The sequence below is a fragment of the Belonocnema kinseyi genome, chromosome 5, assembly GCF_010883055.1.
Source record: "Belonocnema kinseyi isolate 2016_QV_RU_SX_M_011 chromosome 5, B_treatae_v1, whole genome shotgun sequence".
NCBI classification, from domain to species: domain Eukaryota; kingdom Metazoa; phylum Arthropoda; class Insecta; order Hymenoptera; family Cynipidae; genus Belonocnema; species Belonocnema kinseyi.
Window position 1 is genome coordinate 137715023 of NC_046661.1, and position 22405 is coordinate 137737427.

The following is a 22405-nucleotide window of genomic DNA, read 5'->3' on the forward strand; positions in this document are numbered from 1 at the left end:
TTTATTTCTGAATTTTTCAAAAAAAAAAATTCTAAAATCGGTGCATAATTGCGTTCTAAATGTCATTTTGAACCTCGTTTTCCGATTTCACCCCACTGTGCGCTAGCGCTCCGCGCTCGATTTCCGACAGAGATTTGTAAACAGGTTTTGTTGGATGTTTTCCTCGTAACTTTAGTCGTTTTTCCACACATTTTTTTTATTTTATTTTTTTCAACGTTATTTTTCACGAATAAAACAAAAAGTACGCGTCCTATCAAGACGTTATTTTTTACGAAATTGTAGATCTTTTTTCGGATAACCATTTTTGTTAATTCATGTTTTTTCGTATCCTACATAGTTTGTCCACCAAATGGATTTTTTCATTTTCCATTATTTTTTGTGCAATAAAAATTTGAATTTCCGATTTTTGAAAAAAAATTCAAAAATTGGTTATGATAATCTGGTAGGGCTTTCAAAAAGAAATGTTTTTCTTCTCTTGACTTTTTTTCATATCGTGCATTTTTCAGCTTCAAATTTTGATTTTCGGTTGATTAAAAAAATTTTGAAAACGCTATAACTCTGAGAATGTTTTTTTTAATCGAAAAAAGTGATAAGGATAAATTGTTTGTTCTTTTCAATACTATAAATATTCGTACATAGAATTTTCAAATTTAGAAAAAAGTTGTCTCAAAAATTTTCAAAATGCGCTCACTTTTTGAATTTTAATCAAAAATGGCTGGTTCACGAACTCGTCCTTTTTTTTAGGACCTAGAAAAAGCTTGCCAAAGATGAATTTGATTCGTTCATTTTTTCGAGAGTTATCGTGTTTACGAACGGACAGACAGACAGACGACATCGTGAAAACCTGATTTTCAGAATCAGGGGGTCTCGAAACGTGGATATCCGTTGAAAAAGTGTGATGTCAAATTTTCGACAATTCTAATACTTTCTCAATTATAAATGATGAGAATGTAAAAAAAATTAATTTACAAGTTAATTAATAGATTACAGGTATACAAATGCTACTTCAAATTTAAAGAATATAATTTAAACAATATTTGAGTGTATAAATGAAAATAATTGTTGAATGCATCTTCTTTTGTAAACTGATTAATTATCAAATTAATTATCAAATACAAAAAGCGTTCGCAAAAATACAATTTAAAATTAATATATATTTTATTTTTGCGAACGTTTTTGGATTTTTTTAAATACTGTGAACATTGAAAAAACATGCGTTACCTAGAAATATTTTATGTAAAATTATTGCTATTTTAAATTCAAGAAATAAGCTTCGAAATTTTAAATATTAAAAATAATTTTTGAAACTAGTGTAATCAATTTTCAAATCAATCAACAAACTAATTGTAATCAATAAAATATATTTTTAAAAAATTCTAATTGTTAATATTCGGGAATTTTCCAATTCGGATATTTTATAAATCGGCAATTTTCTGTCGCGAATTTTATTATTCGGGAATTTTCCAATTCGCTAATATTAGAAACTATCCGGAATTTTAATATTCGGGAATTTTATAATTCGGTAATATAAAAAACTGTTAGGAATTTTATTATTCGGGAATTTTGCAATTCGGGAATTTTATAATTCTGAAATTTTACTATTCGAAAATTGTATTATTCGGGAATTTTCCAATTCGGTATTTTTATTTTTCGGCAATTTTATTATTGGTGAATTTTATTTTTCGGCAATTTTCAAATTCGGTTTTTTTATTTTTCGGTAATTTTATTATTCGTGTATTTTATTATTTGGAAATTTTCCAAATCGGTAGTTTTATTTTTCGGTAATTTTATTATTCGTGAATTTAATTATTCGGGAATTTTCTAATTCTGGAATTTTATTTTTCGGGATTTTTCAGTCGTCCCATTTGAAGGAGAATATACACAAAATGTAAACATTATTTGAATGCTACGATGAAAATAATTGTTTCATGTTTTTTTTGTGAACCGATTAATTCATTATCAACTGATTCTACCAAAAGAGACATTTTCTGGAATTAGTTTAAAAGTTTAAGATTAAATAAAATTAAAAAAAATAAAAGTTCAAATTAGAAAAAATATATAAAGTTAAAGTTTTTGGAATGTTTTATAACAGAATTATATTTTAATGGTTTTTCTTTTGTAAAATGGTCAATTGATTATTAGCCAATTAACGTTTTCTAATTATTAAAGTAAATGAAGATGAAATCTTATTTCCTGAAATTTAAGTAACTTAATTTAATTATCGTCTTAAAGGTTACATAATGGAATATTAAATATAACTTGAATATTAAGAGTTAATTTAAATTTGCAGTTATATTATTTCAATTAGATAATTTTTCAAATTATTCTGATGTACTGAAATGTGTATTTCCATTCGATTTTTCGAAACATATGAAAATACATTTGATTTCTTTCTGAAATTAGTATCAAAAGTTACCAATAAAACAAATTTTCAAAAATGAATGTGATATTAAAAGAAAACGTAGAGTACACATTATTTTTATGTTTGAATGAAAACGATTTTTTAATGTTTTTTATGTTATCATTAATCAAAAAATTAATTAATTGTTAGATGACAAATTGTTTCACAACATCGAACTGGATATATAACTTTTTATTATAAATAATTCATTATTATTTATTATTATAGATAACTAGATATTATAACTTTTTCTTCTACCATATTATAATTCCAGGTTTTTTAAGCAGAAAAAAATGCTTTTTTTTTACACATGGGTAATTTTTTTTTTATTTTCAAAGAGATAAGTAAAATAAAATTATTGAAAAAATTCATTTAAAAAATTAGAACAATAGAAGCGTGTTAATTAATTTTGAAAGATTTTGAGATTAAATTTTTTGAAACAGATTTGTAAAAATTTTAAGCATTGAATATTTAATTCTGAAATAATAATTTTAAATTTTGAAGATTTCAAAATTGTTTGAAAAAAATATGGAAAATTTTAATACAATTATTTCCATTTTCTGGGATTTAATTCAAATTTAGGTAAACTTAATTTTTGAGGGCATCAACTTTTCAAATTATTTCATAAAATTTTAAAAGAGGGTTTACAAGCCTTTAAAGTAACACGTGCCAAAATATATAATTTTAGAATAAATTTGAGTAAATTTAAGAGATATTTAGAATTTTTTGAACGATTTAAAAAACAATGAAAATTTATAAGATATTTTAAAACTTTTGTAAAAATTCAGGATAATGACATAAATTCTTTAGGTTGCAAAAACAATTTCTTTAGATTTTTTAATTTGAAAAATGATCTTTAGGAGAAAATTCAAAAAAGATTTTGAAACATCAAATGTTTCCTTAAATTTCGAGAAAGAGTAAAAAATTTTAAAGCAAAATGTGTCAATTTCGTAACATTCAAAAATAAAAAATAACTTAAACTATAAAATTCTATAAATATTGCGAAGATTTAAGGAAAATAAAGAAGATTTTTAAACTGCAGAAGACTTAAAAAATGCAGATTTATGTGAAAGTTTTTAAACAAAAAGAAAGTTTTTTAGATTTTAAATAACTTTTTAAAATTTCAAGTAAAATTCCAGTCACATGAAAATATTTTTAAAAATTTAAGAAGTATTGTGTAGATATTTAATTTTAACAGAGCTCGAACTTTTCCTATTATTTTGTAAAATCCCGTAAAATATATATTTTTTTTAATCTAGATTTTTTGTTGGCGAATATGAAATATTCAGAAATATTTTATAATTTTCTTCAAATTCGTAAGAAATTTTTGAAGATTTTGAGGTAAATTTTTTACATTTTAAATTATTTTTCAAAATTAAAAAAAAATGGATTCATTTAAAAATATTTCTAGGAATTCAAGAGGCTTTGCATAGATTAAGAATATTTTGAACCTTGGAAGCATATCCGAAAATTTATGGAATATTTATTATTTCTTCTGAAATTATAAAAGGCCTAAATATCTTTTGAAAAGACTAAAATTTTTACTAATTATCTCATAAAAATGATCAAACTTATATAATTCTAAAAAAACTGCTGATAATTCTTTTTTCTTTGTAAATAATTTGAAAATGCGTGTAACTCAAAAAATACCAAAAAGTATTCTTGTGTTTCTTTAAAATATTTGTAAATTTATTTCTATACCGTTTTTCACCCCAAAAATCCATTTTTATTCACAAAACGTCTATTAAGTTTTTTAAACTAATACAAAAAAAATGTTACGTAACTGAAGTTAGGGTGTTTTTTAAACAATTTTTAAATCTTCAAAATTTAAAATTATTATTTCAGAATGAAATATTAACTGCTTAAAATCTTTACATATCTGTTTCAAAACATTTAATCTTAAAATCTTCCAAAATTATTAACATGCTTCTATTGTTTTAATTTTTAAATGAGTTTTTTCAATAATTTTATTTTACTTTTCTCTTTGAAAATAAAAAGAAAATATTACCCATGTGTAAAAAAAGAAAACATTTTTTTCTGCTTAAAAACTCTGGAATTATAATATGTTAGCAAAAAAAGTTATAATATCTAGTTATCTACAATAATAAATAATAATAAATTATCTAGAATAAAAATTTATATATCTAGTTCGATGTTGTGAAACAATTTGTCATCTAACACTTAATTGATTTTTTTGATTAAACTATTCGGTTGAATTCAAGGTTTTTTGTTCATTTTTTGGTTGAAAATTAATTATTTATAGAAAACTAAACTATTTAGTTTGCGGTGAAAAATTGATCTATTTTATTTAAAATTGTTTTTTGTTGCCAATTAAAGTTTTTGTTGGAGATTCGTATTTTTGATTTGTAAAATTTAACTTGTTTATAAAAAATTCGTCTTGTCTGGAAAATATTTTATAAAACTTTTGTTTAAAAATAAATTAACTGTCAAAATAGAATTGAGGGAACAATGTTCCAGTGTTCCATTCTGACAAGTTGACGTCTCATTTTAATTATGATGGCTTTCATTTCCCCAGAGAGCACATATATTCTCTAAAGTTTGGGATTTTGCGACTGCCTTCGGCATTTAGTCGAACTCTAAAATTAATTCGAGAGCATACCAAGGAAGGCGTTAATATCTCGAGTTCAAATATCAAGTCCCGAAACTAAATCCAAACTTGGAGAGTCTTCCAAGGGCATAAATTCAATCGTGGTTGAGATTTAGGGTTAATTATTCAAATTTCAAGACAAGCCTCATTTTTGGTGGTTGATTGAAATTTTTAATTTTAATTTTGAATCAAATTAATTTGGTTATTATATTAAACTCAATTAAAAACGCTTCAAATCCCTGAAATTGAAAATAAAATATTTCATTTAAAAAAAAAAAACATAAATTTTGAACCAAATTGATTAATTTTCTACCGAAAAAGTCGAATTTTGCACAAAACACATTAATTTTGATGCGAAAAGTGGAATTTTTAAATAAGAAAGATAAAATAAAAAAAAACAGAATAATTTTAAAAAAAATTAATTGTGAATGAAATCGTTGAATTTTTTCTTAAATATTAATTTTTTAATAAAATGATTTATTTACTACCATAATAGACGAATTTTCAACAAAACAGATACATTTTTAACCTAAAAATTCAGATTAAAAAAATATATAAATTGTTAATAAAATACATTGATTTCAACCAAATAGTTGAATTTTCAACTAAAAAGATTAATTTACAATAGAAATGGAATAATAACTTTTTTATCGAAAATTAAACTTAAAAAATGCATGAATTTTTAAGCAATTAGTTGAAAATTAAAATGAAAAATATAAATTTTTTACTAAACAGATTAACTTTAAACAAAAAAAAATTAATTGGCAATTCAATAGTTGAATTTTCTACTGAAACATGATTTTTTGTAGAAAGAAATTAATCTTCTACTGAAAAAGACGAATTGTTAAGTAAATAAATAAATTTTCTACCGAGTAGTAGAGTTTTCAACTGAAATAGTTCAATTTTCACCCAAATTCTTGAATTTTTAACTAAAATTTTTTTCCATTCAAGAATGGAACAGTTCAATTTTCAGTGAAAAGAAATGCATTTTTCACAAAAAGAAAATTCGATTATTAACCCCGTAGTGAATTTTATACAAAAAAGACGAAATTTTTAAGGAAATAGAATAATTTTCAACTAAACAGTTGAATTTTCAAACTAAAAAAGATTAATTTAGAATCAAAAATGAAATATTTATATTAGAGTTAACGAAATTAATTTTTAACCGAAAAAGTTAATTTCGATCAAAAAGATGAATTTTCAACCAAATAGTTGAATTTTCAAATAAAAAAGATAAATTTTCAACAAAACTGATTAGTTTTAAACAACAAAACTCAATTGTTAATTAAATAGTTGAATTTTTCTACTAAACGCATAAACTTTTAAACAAAAAGTTTCATTACAACCAAAAAAGACGAATTTTCAAAAACAAGGCAGATTAATTTTTAACAAAAATATTCAATTTTGCTAAAAAAAAAATTTTTCAACAAAAATCTTAAATTTTCAACGAAGGATATAAATTTTTAATTAAAAATGAAATAATGATATTTTTAGTTAAGGAATTTAATTTTTAATATAAAAACTAATATTCAACTGGTTTTCAATTATTTAATTTTTGTTAGAAATTTATATTTTTAGGTTGAAAATTCATGTTTTTAGTTAAAACTTCGTCTTTTTTCTTTGTCAAAAATTTATCTATTTTGGTTGAAAATTATTATTTAAACTAAAAATTTAACTGTTTCTTTTCTCATTGCAAATTTATCTTTCATAGCCAAAATCCCTTTTTTTATTGAAAATTAATTTATTTTGTTAAACATTTTTCTTTTTTAACAGAAAACAAAAGTCTTCTTGCTTAAAAACTTATCTTTTTGTTTGAAAATTCGTTCTTTCCTTTTCGCTGAAAATTATTTTCTTTATAAGAAAATTTAATTTAATTTTTTATTTTAAATAGCTTTTTTAAAGTTTTTTGTTAAAAATTTGACTTTTTGAGTTGAAAATTAATCCCCTGGCTTAAGATTAATTTTTTAAAATCAAAAATCGTCTTTTTTGGTAGAAAATTAATCTTCTTATTTAAAATTTTATATTTGCGGTTAAAAATTTAACTATTTTGGTTCAAAATTCAAACATTTTGTTAAAATAAATTTTTTATAGATAGAAACATGATATATTTTCATTGAAAATAATTCTTTTTGATCGAAAATTTAACTATTTAATTTTTTCAGCTAAGAGTTTTATTATTTTGTAGGAACTTCATGTATTAATTTTTTTAAAAAGATAAATAGTATTTTTTGTTGAAAGTAATTTTTTTAATATGAAATCTTAGCTATTCGTTTTTGATTTTTAATTAATCTTTTTTCTAGTCACTCATTTCCATTATTTTCCTTTTAAGAATGACTAATCTCTATCACATTACTTTCTTCATTAAATTTTTCCCATTTCAATATCATTAAATATTTATTATAGCATAAAAGGTGCGCCATCCTTTTGGGCTCCTTTGGAATAATTTATCATGTGGGGTACCTTTGAAAAAATTTATTATTTTGAATTGCTGTGGAACAATTCATCATTTTTAGTTCCTTTAGAACAATTGATCATTTTGGGTTTCCTTGAAACAATTGATCGTTTTGGGTTGCTTTGGAATAACTTATCATTTTGGGCATTTTAAAAAAAAAATTACAATTTTGGGTTCCTTTGGAACCATTCATCATTTTGGGTTACTTTGGGACAATTTATCATTTTGGTTTCCTTTGAAACATTCCCTAATTTTTGCTTCCTTTGGAACCATTTATCATTTTAGGTTCCTTTGAAACAATTTATTATTATGAATTGCTGTGGTACAATTGATCATTTTGGGTACCTTTAGAACAATTTATAATTTTTGGTTCCTTTTTAACCATTTATCATTTTGGGTTCCTTTGGAATAATTTATTATGTTGGGTTCCTTTGGAACAGTTTTTTATTTTGAATTGCTTTGAAACAATTGATCATTTTGGGTTCCTTTGAAACAATTTATAATTTTGGGTTACTTTCAAACCAATTACCATTTTCGGGGCTTTTGCAATAATTTATCATGTGGGGTTCCTTTGAAACAATTTATTATTTTGAATTGCTTTGGAACAATTTATCATTTTGGGCTCCCTTGGAACAATTGATCATTTTGGGTTACTTTGGAACAATTTATAATTTTGGTTTCCTTTAGAACAATTTATAATTTTGGGTTTCTTTGGGACAATTTATCATTTTGGGTTCCTTTGAAACATTTTCTAATTTTTTGTTCCTTTGGAAGCATTTATCATTTTGGGTTCCTTTGGAACAATTTATTATTTTGAATTGCTGTGGACCAATTGACCATTTTGGGTACCTTTAGAACAATTGATAATGTTGGGTTCCTTTGGGACAATTTATCATTTTGGGCTCCTTTGGAACAATTGATCATTTTGGGTTACTTTGGAACAATTTATAATTTTGGTTTCCTTTAGAACAATTTATAATTTTGGGTTTCTTTGGGATGATTTATCATTTTGGGTTCCTTTGAAACATTTTCTAATTTTTTGTTCCTTTGGAAGCATTTATCATTTTGGGTTCCTTTGGAACAATTTATTATTTTGAATTGCTGTGGACCAATTGACCATTTTGGGTACCTTTAGAACAATTGATAATGTTGGGTTCCTTTGGGACAATTTATCATTTTGGGTTCCTTTAAAACAATTTATAATTCTGGGTTAGTTTGGAACCAATTACCATCGTGGGTTCCTTTGGAATAATTTATCATGTGGGGTTCCTTTGAAATAATTTATTCTTTTAAATAGCTTTGGAACAATTTATCATTTTGGGTTCCCTTGGAATAATTGAGCGTTTCGGGTTACTTTGGAACATCTTATCATTTTGTGTTTTTTTTTTTAATTTATAATTTTTGGTTCCTTCGGAACCATTGATCATCTTGGGTTCCTTTGGAATAATTTAACATGTTGGGTTCCATTGGAACAATTTATTTTTTGAATTGCTGTGGAACAATTTATCATTTTGGGCTCCTTGGGACAATTGAGCGTTTTACTTTGGAACAACTTATCATTTTGAGTATTTTTATTTATAATTTTTGGTTCCTTTGGAACCATGGATCATTTTTGGTTCCTTTGGAATGATTTATCATGTGGGGTTCCTTTGGAACAATTTTTCATTTTGGATTCTTTTGAAACAATTTATAACTGTGGGTTCCTTTGGAACAATTTATAATTTTGGGTTCCTTTGGAACAATTCAGCATTATGAAAGCATGACGTTTTTTCGGACACAGATCGCAGTCACAGGAACTTTTCTAAGAATCCTGTAATATAAGCAAAAGTATTCCGAAAGCTGTAAGCTTACAAATAATGAATAATTCATTTTGAGGAGTATGATTTTAGGCAGAAGTCTTACTCCAAGTAGCACTCCATTGATTTTCTGCATATTGTTCTCGCGAAACATCACCGAGATACATGAAATTCTCGTTTTACTCTCAGCAAACTAGGAATTTCAGAAACTCCATAACCATAAGTCACTCCTCCCATAAATGTTATCCTCTGGGATTAGAGTACGGTCTGAACTTCAATTCAACAATTATTTGCTTTTCTCCTGTTTCATTCTCTTTAAATCTGCATTCTCCTTTTTATGTATACAATACTAGCATTTGATGTACGTAAACGATTTAAAATGAATTAAAATAAATTGTTATAGACCGTGAATCGGGTAAATTAAAAAAAAAACTTTAGTGACGGTTCATAACATCCCTTAACAGCAGCCAATAACAGGCCTTAGGAACGATGAAAACATTTCCTGGAAACGGTAAATAACGGAAAATAACACTCAGCAACGATCAGTAGAAGTTTCTAGAAATGGACAATAACAACCTTCAGTAAGGATCAATAACATCTCCTAGCAAAGAGTTCAAAACGAACCTTAGAAACGGTTAATAACATCCTCTAGCAATAGTTGATAACAAATCTTAGTAACGGTTAATTAAATCTTCTAGTAACCGTCAGTACATAACCTTAGCAATAATCAATAACAACCCTTAGAATTGATAAATACAACTCCCCAGAAATAGCCAAAATCAATCCTTAAGAACGGCTAATAACAATTTCTAAAAATGGGCAATAACAAACTTTAGCAAGGTTAATAACATCATCCATGAATGGTTAATAACAACCTGTAGCATCGGCCAATAGCAGGCCTTAGCCAAGATAAAGAGCATTCCCTGGAGACAGTCAATAACGAAAAATAACATTTAGCAACGATCAGTACGAGTTCCTAGAAACGGACAATAAAAAACCTTCAGCAAAGGTTAATAACATCTTTTAGCAACAGTTAATAACAATTCTTAGTAAAAATCAATAATAACATCTAGCAACGGTTAATGCCAAATCTTGGCAAGAGTCGCCAACATCCTCTAGCAACCGTCAGTACATAACCTTAGCAACAGTTCATAACAATCATTATAAATTATAATTACAAGTCCCTATAAATAGTCAAGAACAGCCCTTAGTAACGGATAATAACATTTTCTACGAACCGACAGTATCTTACTTTAGTAAGGGTCAATAGCATCATCGAATAGTGATTTAAACCAACCAGTAGCAGCGACCAATAGCAGGCCTTAGCAAAGATGAAGAATATTCCTTGGAGACGATCAATAACGGAAAATAACATTCAGAAACTATCAGTACAAGTTACTAGAAACGGACAATAACAACCTTCAGTAAGGGTCAATAACCTTTTCTAGCAATTAACATCTACTATTAACATCTACTAGCAAACAGAAAATAACAAGTCTTAGTCACGGTCAATAACATCATCTATCAATGGTTAATAACAGCCTGTAACAACTTTCACTAACATTTAATAGCAAGGCTAAATAAAAAACCTTAGGAGCAGTCAATAAAATTCCTTAGAAATAATGAATAAAATTCCCTCGAAATGATTAAGAACATCCTTTGAAACTGTTGATGGCATCCCCTAACATCAGTCAATAACAGGCCTTAGTAAGAATGAATAAAATTCCCTGAAAACGTTCAATAACGTAAAATAACACTTAGCAAGGATCACTACAAGATCAGTACAGCGGATAATAACAGCCCTTAGGGAAAGTCAATAACATCTTCTAGCAACATTTGATAACAAACACTAGTAACGGTCGATAACATTATCTACTATCGGTTCATAGAAAATCTTGGCAACGGTCACTAACATCCTGTTGCAACCGTCAGTACAGAAAGTTTACAACAGACAATGACAACCCTTAGCAATTATAAAAACAACCCTAATAGAAATGCCCAAGAACAACTCTTAGCAACGGCTAATAACATTTCCTAGCAACGGATAATGAAAAACTTTAGCAACGGTTAATAACTTCACTTATCAGTGGTTAATAACAATACGTAGCAACTGCGACTAACATGTACCAGAAAGGACCAGTAAAATTTTTTAGCAGCAGTCAAGAACAACCGTTAGAAATGATAAATGCAACTCTTTTGAAATAGTGAAGAACAACTCTTAGCAACGGCTGATAACATTGCCTAGCAAAGGTCAATAAAATACTTCAGCAATGGTCAATAACATTCTCTATCGATGGTTAATAACAACCTTTAGCAACTGCCACAAACATCCACTAGCAAGGTTCAGTACAAAATTTTAGCAACAGTCAATACCAAATCAGTACCCAGCCAACAGACAAAGAATCAACCCTTAGAGATGATAAATACAACTTCCTAGCAATGGTCAATCACAACCTTTAGCAAAGGTTAGCATCAACTCTTAACAACGCTCGATAACATCCTCTAGAAACAGTCAATAGCAATCCTTCGCAAAAAATAATAAAAGCATTTAGCAAAGATCAATACAACTCCCTAGAAACGGGCAATAACAAATCTTAGCCATTGTCAATAACATCATCTAGCAACGGCTAGTAAGAAACCTCAGCAACAATCAATAACAACCCTTAGCATACAGCTACCTAGAAACGGCCAAGAACAACCCTCATCAACGGTTACAAAAATTGCCTAGCAACGGACAGTAACAAACTTAGAAACGGACAATAACAAACCTTAGAAACAGTCAATAACAACCCTAAGAAATGATAAAGTAACTCCCTAAAATTGGTCAAGAACAATTCCTAGCAACGGCTAATAACATTCTCTAGAAACCGTCAAGAATACTCCTTATAAAAAGGAAATGACATGTCCTAATAATGGTAAATAACAGTTTTAACAACGATATGTACAATTTTCTAGCAATGGTCAATCACAACCTTTAGCAATGTTGAAAATTAACCATAAACAATGCTCAATAACATCTTATAGAAACAGTCAATAGCAAATATTGTTAACGGATAATAACATCTGCTGGAACGTAAAATAATAATATTTAGTAACATTCAATACAAATTTTTAGCAAGATAAAACAATAACCCTTAGAAAAGGTAAATAATATCTTATAGAAACGACTAGTAAAAAAACCTTAGCAACAGTCAATAACAATCCTGAGCAACAGTCAATATAACTCCCCAGCATTGAAGAATAACAGCACTTAGCAAAAATCAGGAGAACTTTCCAGCAATGGAAAATAACAACTGTTAATACAGTTCTCCAGCAATTAATAATAATATCCCTCAGAAATGGTTAATAACATCCCCTAGCAATTGACAATAACATCCTTTAGAAAACTGTTCATTTTCCCAGAATTTGAAAATAACAACACTTAGCAACACTAATTAGAACTCCCCAGCAATGGAAAATAACCCATAGCAACAGTCAATACAACTCCAGAGCAATAAATAATAAATATCATTAAACAAGGTTAATAACATCCCCTAGCAACAGGAAATAAAAACCCATAGCAACGGAAAATAACAATCTTTAGCATCGAAAAATAAAACTCCAACACAACCCTTAGCAGCAATCAATGCAATTCAAATATTTTTGTTTGAAACTTTTATTTATTGGTATTATTAATTTAATTAAATAAACTTTAAAGTATTCACCAAAGATTTAATAAAAATTAATTCAATAAGAATGACAAAATATATAAATGAAGTAACTAATTTCCATTGAAAAACAATGTTTAAATTTGTGAAAATATTTCATTTTTTTATCTGTCACAATATTTAAATTATATTGTAAAAATATGATGTGAAAAATTTTGAATTTAAAGATTGAGCTTTGAGACATCAAGTAAATAATTTAATCGCATTATCAATTTAAATACTAAAATGTCTTAAATAATTATTTTAAATATTATTTTCTATATATCATTAATTAAATTTTTTTTAAAAATCATTCTTTAATTTTGAATAAAATTAATAGTCTTTTTGAGTTTAAAGATATTTAATAAAAAAAGGTATTTAAAGTTTCAGCAAAAATAAAAATTCTAAAGCAGATGTATTTGCGTGCTTTTGTTTAATTCACTTTTATAAGTATAGTCTGTAGACTAAGTATATTTGGCTTTCGGAAAAGTTAGGGATCGTGCTTAAAACTTTACTTAAGCTTCCAGCGGGAACTTTGCTTTTCGTTTAGTTGAAAATTGAAGATAAAAAATAGCTTTGAATGTTTAAATTATTCTCTATAGAATTTTTGTTATTGAAATAAGTTAAAATGTAGCTTCAAAGCTCTGGAAAATAAAAAAAAGTCCAACGATTTTTGGACTTTGTGTACCCATTCAATTGAAGAAAAATAAAAATGGGGAAGGAAAAAGAAGGCAATATTCAAATGCTCTTCCTTTTTTTTTTATCTTTTTTCTTTTATTCTTATTTTTTTTAATTCAAAAATCTTAAAATCAACAAAAAATAAAAAGAAGCATTTTTTAATTTTTTAATTTAGTATTCATTTAATAGTGTTTAAATTGTTACAATGGAATAAAAAATTTTTATTTTATTTAAATGGACAAAAATTGAGAAAGTTTAAAAAATAATTTATAATTTTACATGATTTCGAAAAAGGTGTAATATAATATAGATTTTTGAACATTTCGAAATTATATCTTGTAGGTTTTTAAGGATTTTGAAAGGTTTCGAAAAGTTAAAAAGCTTTTATGAACATGTCTGGGAAAATATCAAATTATTTTAGTATTTTGAAAACTTTATTTTTTGTTAATTTAGAAAGATTTCTTTAAGATTTTATAAATAATTCGAGCGTGTTCAAAAGATTTTTAAAAATTCACCAAGATGATGTTTGGTTGAAAAGAAGTTTGTTTTCGTTTAGAATTTAACTTTTTTTTAAATTCGTCTTTTTTGGATGAATTCAACTGATTTTGACTTTTTTTTATTAAATTGTTTTTTGATTGAAACATCAGCTATCACATTTTTCTTTGAGAATTTATATTTTTTTGTAGAAAATTAGTCTATTTAGAGAAAAAAAGTTTCGTTGTTAAAAATTCATATTTTCAGGTTAAAAAATGTTAATATTTTTTAGAAAATTCGTTTTTTTTTTTTGTAGAAAATTAATATTGTTGTTATAAAATTAATTTTTTCGTGGAAAATTACTATTTTATGGGCGAATTCAACTGATTTTGAATTTTTTAATTAAAATAATTTTTTTACTGAACTACCAACTTTTACATTGTTCGTTAAGAATTGGACTTTTTTGGTTAAAGTCTCAGTTGCTTCGTTAAAAGTAAAACTATTTTATTAAAAATTCATTTTTTTGGTTGAAGATTCATCAATTTGGTTGGAAATTCATATTTTTGGTTAAAAATTTGTTTTATTTAATTTTTTAATGAAAATTTAACTGTTTTATTTATTATTATTAATTTATATTTTTCTATTCGACATTTGACTGTTTTTTTTTTAATTTATGTATTTTGTTAAAAATTCGTCTTTTGTAAATAGAAGATTAATCTTCTTCTTAAAAATGTCATCTTTTTACTTGAAAATTATTATTTTTTGTTTTTTGTCTCGTTAATATTTTTTTTTATCAAAAATAACTTCTTTAACTGAAAATTTATCGATTTCATTTTTAATTGAAAATTGATCATTTTTAGTCAAAAATTCATCACTGATTGAAAATTGAAAATTTTTGTTAAAAATTTGTTTGATGAAAATTTAACTATTTTATTTTTTATTGTAAATTTGTTTGTTTTTTTTCGTCGAAATTTGGCTATTTAAGTCTAATGGCGTGTATTTTCTCAAAAATTCATCTTCTTTAATAAAAAATTAATCTTCGTGTTTTTTGTTTGTTTAAAACTAATTTCTTTGAGTGAAATTTCACTTATCTAATTTTTAGTTAAAAATTTATATTTATTTGTTGATAAGTTATCACTTTGGTTGAAAATTTGTTTTTGTATTTTTAGAATCTTTTTTCTTGTAGAAAATTTATGTTTTTGATGTTAGAAAATTCGTATTTTTTATTAAAAATTCTTTTTTTTTCATTAAAATTAATGTGTTTAACTGAAAATTCATCAAATCCCTTTTTATTTTAAAATTTATTATTTTTAGTTAAAAATTCATAACTATGGTCAAAAAACGTTGTTTTTTGTTAAAAATTAATTTTTAGCTGCAAAATTTGTCAATCTAATTTTTGGTGAAAATTTGTCTTTCCTAGTTCACAATGCATGTACTTTGTTGAAATTTGGGCTTCTTTGACAGAAAATTAATCTTCTTACTTAAATATTTAACTATTTTGTTGGAATTTTTTGTTGTTGTCAAAAATCAATTTTTTGTCACTGAAAATTTAATTATTTAATTTTTTATTGTGAATTTATATTTTTTAGTAAAAATTCGAGTATTTGGATTTAGGTTAACTTTTGCATTGAAAATTTATTATTTAGTGTTAAAAATGTAACTATTTTATAAAAAATTCGTTTCCTTTAATTAAAAGTTCATCTTATTTGGTTAAAAATGCTACTAGTTGAAAATGATTCCATTTTCGTTGAGGATTTACATATTTTCTTAAAAAATCGTTATTCTTAGTAAAATTCAACTGTTTTTTATTTAAAATTAAAGTGTTTGATTTTGAAATATTATATAAATAAGATTTGAAATATTGCATGGAATATAAACCTGGAAAATAAATAATCAAATAAACTTAAGAAATTTTTATTTGAAACTTTTTTAAATGTTAGTGAAAAATATTTTTAAAAAACCGAAAGAAAAACAGGAATGAATTTAGAAGGATACCTTCTTCTTCCCCCCCTCTCTCTCTCTTTCCATTTTTTTCTTTTTAGATATTTAAAAGTGCTTTCAAATTTGATCATTTAATTCTTTTTTTTTTATTTAAAAGAATTTTTCAGTAAACTTGAATATTAAAAAATCTAAATTTTGATTTACACCGATTTAATTTTAATAAATATTAATAATTTTTAAGAAATTATAATAAATTTTGAATAAATTTAAATAAATTTTTAATTGAATTTTTGCAGGCGAGAGAAGTATGACCAGTCCATTGAGAAGAGAAGTGGATCGAGGTGGAGGCGATTTGAGACAAATCCAAAGAGTCCGAGAATGCATCGAACTTTTACATAAGCGGGTGAGTGCTGAACAAACAATTTTAGAGACTGAAATGGATCTTGCGGTTGGCTTGGACAAATCTTCCCATTTTAAAATTAAAATAAAAAAATAAAAAATAATATATTTTTTTAATAAAACTTAAGGTAGTTTAAGAATCGTTTCTTTACCCACCCAAAACGATTTTAAACTAGCTTTATCTCGATTTTGCCAATATCAATTCAAATTTGACATTACTATTATTTAAAAAAAAATAATTTTCATTCCCAAAAAACGATTTTTTAAAATATTAGTTGAATTTTCAACCAATAAAGTGGATTTGGAACTAAGCGGTTCAAAATTCAATTAAGTTGTCGAATTTTAAACCAAGAAAGAAGAATTTGTAACTATCTGCAACTATATAAAATTTCAATTGAATGGCGGAATTTTTTATTAAAAAAGATCCATTTTCGACCAAAAATGAAATAGTTAAGTTTTCAATTACCAAATTAATTTTTCAACCAAAAGAAAATGGAATTTTTAACAAAAAAGTTAAATTTTCAACCAAAAAGATATATTTTCAACTAAAAGTCTAACAAAAAATGCATTTTTTAAAGTAGTTAAATTTTTAAGTAATGAGTTAATTTTTTTACCTAAAAAGAAGAATTTTCAATCAAGTTTAAAAATTCTCAAACAGAAAGTAAAATTTTATATTGTCAAAAAAATAATTTTCAATTCAAAAAAATTAATTTTCAACACAAAAAAAGCATTTTTAACAAAGTAGTTCAATTTTCAACCAAAGAGATAAATTTTGTATTAAAATTATAAATTTTCAATAAAAAAAATACGTTTTTAACAAAGCAGGTAAATTTCTAACTCCCTATTTAATTTTTTTACCAACAAAGACGAATTTTTAACCAAATTTAAGAATCCTTAAGCAAAAAATGCAATTTTCAATCAAAGAAAAATACTGTTCTACTCAAAAAACGAATTTTTAAGCGAATTCGAAAATTCTCAAACCAAACGTTAAATTTTTAATTTAAAAAATTCAATTAAAAAACGGATGGTTAGCAAAATTCACGAATTCAATCAAAAATTTAAATTTTCGATTAAAAGAAAATATAGTTTTCAATTCAAAAAACGAATTTTAACTAAAATTCAAGACTTGTTAAAAACGTTATATTTTTAAATAAACAAATTTATTTTCAACCCGAAAAAAGAAATTTTCAACAAAATAGTTCAATTTTCAACTAAACAGATGAACTTTCAATTAAAATTATAAATCGACAACCAAATAATTAATTTTCAACAAAGTTGTTTGATTTATAAGTCGTTAATTTTTTCACAGAAAAAGATGAATTTTCAAAGAATTTTTAAAAAACTCAAACAAAAATTCAAATTTTTAATTGAAATAGATTAATTTTTAAGAATTGTCAAACAAAACGTTAAATTGTCGATTAAAAAATCTATTTTTAACTTAAATAAAACGAAGTTTTTACAAAATAGTTAAATTTTCAACGAAACAGATGAATTTTCAATTGAAATTATGAACCTTCAACCAAAAAATTCATTTTCAACTAAGTAATTAAGTTAGAAGTCATTAGTTAATTTTTTTATTAGAAAAGGTGAATTTTCAATCAAATTGAAGAATTCTCAACGAAAAATTTGAATTTGAACTTTTTAATTAAAATAAAATAAAATTTTCTATCAAAACGGGAATAATTTAATTTTTTAATATCAAAGTAATTTTTTCAGAGAAAAAAAAGTAATTCGTAACGAAACATTTACATTTTTAACAATAAATATGAATTTTCAACTAATATTTTGAATCGTAAACAAAAAAATGTATTTTTAGCAAAGTAATTTAACTTTTATCCCGTTAGTTAATTTTTTTTACGAAAAAAGAAGAATTTTCAACAAAATTAAAGAATTCTCAACCAAAAAGTTGAATTTTCAACAAAAATAAATTAATTTTAAACAAAAAAAAAACGAATTTTTAACTAATCGAATTTTTAACTATAAAATATTTATTTTCAACCGAAAAAAAGAAAAGAATTTTGAAAAAAATTCCCGAATTGGAAAATTCCCGAATAATAAAATTCACGAGTAATAAAATTCTTAAAATTGTTTATTTTCCCGAAACGGAAAATTCTAAATTGAAGTATATTCGAATAATAAAATTGCCGACCGCTTATAATTTCCCTGAATTTGAAAATTTCCGAGGGACGACTGAAAAATTCCGAAAAATAAGATTCCCGACACTATACAATTCCCAAATTGGAAAACTCACGAATAATAGGATTCCTGAAATTATAAAATTTCCAAAACAGTAAAATTCCGAATTGGAAAATTTCCAAATAATTAAATTCCCAACTATAATATTACCGAATTGCCAAATTATAGAATATCCGAACTAGAAAATCCTCGAATTTAAACAATTGAAATAACCTTTTTTTATAAATAGTATTTACTTATTAAAAATATTTTGAAATTATTGTTCCGGAAAAATGTAGGGAGAATTTTCTTTTTTTTTTGTTTAAGGTCCACTTTTTTTGAAATTATTTTTCATACCATTTTTATACAATTATTATTATTTTAAATTTAAAAGATGATTCAAAAACTTGAAGCCAAAAAAAATGATTTGATAAAAACATTTTATTATTGTATTTTTAATAAATAAATAAATAATATTGATTAAAAAATGATTTTTTCAATTGTTTAAATTTGGGAGTTTTCTAGCTTTTCTGTCGTCCTAATTTTTAATATTTCTAACTGAAAATTATTTCAAAATGATATAATTTTCAATGTATTTATATTTTTCAACGAGAAATACTTGACCTGTTTAATAAATTGATACAGAGGTCTGAATTTTCAACGATTTTAACCGTTTCCACAATTTCAATGAAATTCCCCATTCGCTTAAGCGGATTTCAGAGAGAAGAGTATATAATTGTACATTATCGAAACCCGATGTAACAATAAGCCCTTATTCGGTACAAAAGCGGCACTCGGTTGAGATCCTAATTACATTTTGGACATTTACTACCTCGGAAGGCAATAATAAAGCCCCACAAACTAGAAACCAACGCTTCTCGCATCCAGACATGTAACTTTTGGCTCCGGGCTTCAAATAAATTATAAAGGGGATTCCAGATTTCTGTAAATATATGTATATTTTCAATGAAGCAATTTAATTAAATCGATTTTTCATTTAAATAACCAGAATTTGCGTGCGGAAAAATTTATTGCATTGTAATACAATTTTCTTATGCGAACTACGAATCCAATTATAAACCGCAGTAATCCTTTTCCAATCCAGATTACAAGTGGATTACTGCAAATTGAAATTGGACAGTAATCCACTTTCATTCCATTCGAAATGGGAGTAATCAATTTCTAATCCACAGTAATCCATTTCTAACCCGCAGTAATCAATTTATAATTCAGAGTAATCCACTTGTAATCCACTATACTCCACTTGTAATCCATAATAATCCACTTGCAATCCATTGTAAACGGGGTAGCCCAGCTCTAATCCAGAATAATCCATTAACAAGCAAGACAAAAATGCAGATAAAATCTGGATTAATCCACTTGTAATCCATTCAAAACGGGATTAACCCATATCTAGCCCAGCGTAATCTACTTGTGGAACAGAGCAATGAAGGTACTAACTAATGTAATCCATTTCTAATCCAGATAAACCAATTGTAATCAGAAATAATCCACTTTCAATTGGCAGTAATCCACTTTTAATTCATTCTAGACTTTATTAGTTCAGTTCTAATCGAGAGTGATCCACTGGTGAGGCAGATCAATTCGGCTATAAACTAGAGTAACTCATTTCTAAACCAGCGAAAACCACTTGTAATAGAAGTAATCCACTTTTAATTGACAGTAATCCACTTTTATTCCTTTCTAAATGGGAGTAATCAATTTCTAATAGAGTGTAATCCATTTCTAATCCGGAGTATCAATTTCTAATTCAGAGTAATCTACTTGTAATCCATTATAATCCACTTGTAATCCATTATAAATGGAGGCGTAATCTACTTGTGAAACAGAGCAATGAAGGTACTATCTAATGTAATCCATCGCTAATCCAGATAAACCAATTGTAATCAGAAGTAATCCACTTTCAATTGGCAGTAATCCACTTTTAATGCATTCTAAACTGTATTAGTTAAATTCTAATCGATAGTAATTCACTGATAAGTCAGAGCATTCCAGCTCTAATAAACTTGAGTTATCCAATTCTAATCCAGAGTAAACTACTTTTAATCAGAAGTAATCCACTCTTAATCCATTCTAAACAGGATTAACCCATATCTAGCCTAGCGTAATCAACTTGTGCGACAGAGAAATCAAGGTATTAACTAGTATAATAAGCAAGACAAAAATCTGGGTAAAAATCTAACTAATCCACTTGTAATCCATTATAAGCGACATTAACCTATATCTAGTCCAGCGTAATCCACTTGTGTGACAGAGCAATAAAGGTATTAACTAGTGTAATCCATTTCTAATCCCGAGCAAACCAATTGTAATCAGCAGTAATCCACTTTCAATCGACAATAATCCACTTTTAATCTATACAAAACTGGATTAGTTCAGCTCTAATCCAAGTAATCCAATGGTGAGGCAGAGCAATCCGAATATAATCTGAAGTAATCCATTTCCAATCCAGTGTAAACCACTTGTAATTAGGAGTAATCCACTTTCAATTGAAAGTAATCCACTTTAATCAATTCCAAATTACAGTAATCAATATTCTAATTCAGAGTAGTCCAGCTCTAATCCAAAATAATCCATTATTAAGCAAGACCAAAATTCAGGTAAAAACCGGTTTAATCCACTTGTAATCCACGCTTAATGGAATTAACCCTTATCTAATCCATCGTAATCCACTTGTGCGACAGAGAAATCAAGGTATTAATTAGTGTAATCCATTTCTAATCCAGCGTAAACCACTTGTAATCAGAAGTAATCCACTTTCAACTGATAGCAATCCACTTTTAATCCATTCTAAATAGGAGTAATCAATTTCTAATCCAGTGTAGTCTGTTTCTAATCCAGGGTAATCCACTTGTAATCGGCAGTAATTCACTTGTAATACATTTCAAATAGGAGTAGTCCAGCTCTAATCCAGAGTAATCTACTGATTAGTCAGAGCATTCCAGCTATAAACTGGAGTAATCCATTTCTAATCCAGCGTAAATCATTTGTAATCAGTAGTAATCCACTTTTAATTGGCAGTAATCCACTTGTAATCCATTATAAACGGGAGCAGTGCAACTGTAATAAACTGGAGTAATCCAGTTCTAATCCAGAGTAACCCACTTTTAATCAGAATTAATCCACTTTTAATTGTCAGTAATCGACTTATAATCCATTCCAAACGGGAGTAGGTCAGCTCTAATCCAGCATAATCCACTGGTAAACCAGACCATTCCAGCTCCAAAATGGAGCAATCCAATTGTTATCGGCAGTTATCCACTTGCAATCCTTTTTAAATGGGAGTAATCCAGCTCTAATCCATAATAATCTAAGAAATTTAAATTAGATTAAAATCAAATTAAAAATCAAATCTGCCCACTAGAATATTTATTATTTTCTTTTTTTTTCTTTGCCTTGATAAGATTCTGTTTGAATTCCGAAACGTTGCTGATTTTTTTTTATAAAAGTGTTTTTATCTTACTTCAAATTTCAATAGGAAAATTTTATAATAGTTGCCGACATTTGGTCGTTTGATTCTTGGTTTTATTTTCCAGAATTCTGCACATTAATCTGAGTAATCCACTAGTAATCAGATCAATCCAGCTATTAACTGGAGTAATCCACTTGTAATCCATGTTAAACTCAAGTAGTCTAGCTCTAATCTAGCGTAATCCACTTTTAAGCCTAAGCAATCCAGACATGAACTAGAATAATTCAGTTCTAATCCAGTAAAACATTTGCAATCAAAAGCAATCCACTTTTAAGCGGGAGTAATCCACTTGCAATCCATTT

At 26.0% G+C, this 22405-nt stretch overlaps 1 protein-coding gene across 1 annotated transcript in view; it reads left to right on the forward strand.

Moving 5' to 3' along the window:
* LOC117172367 overlaps window positions 1-22405 on the forward strand; it is a 504467-nt gene that overhangs the window by 365288 nt on the left and 116774 nt on the right. Inside the window, exon 12 of the mRNA XM_033360222.1 lies at window positions 16333-16439. Coding sequence (XP_033216113.1) covers window positions 16333-16439 — 107 coding nt within the window. The remainder of the gene's footprint in view (window positions 1-16332; window positions 16440-22405) is intronic.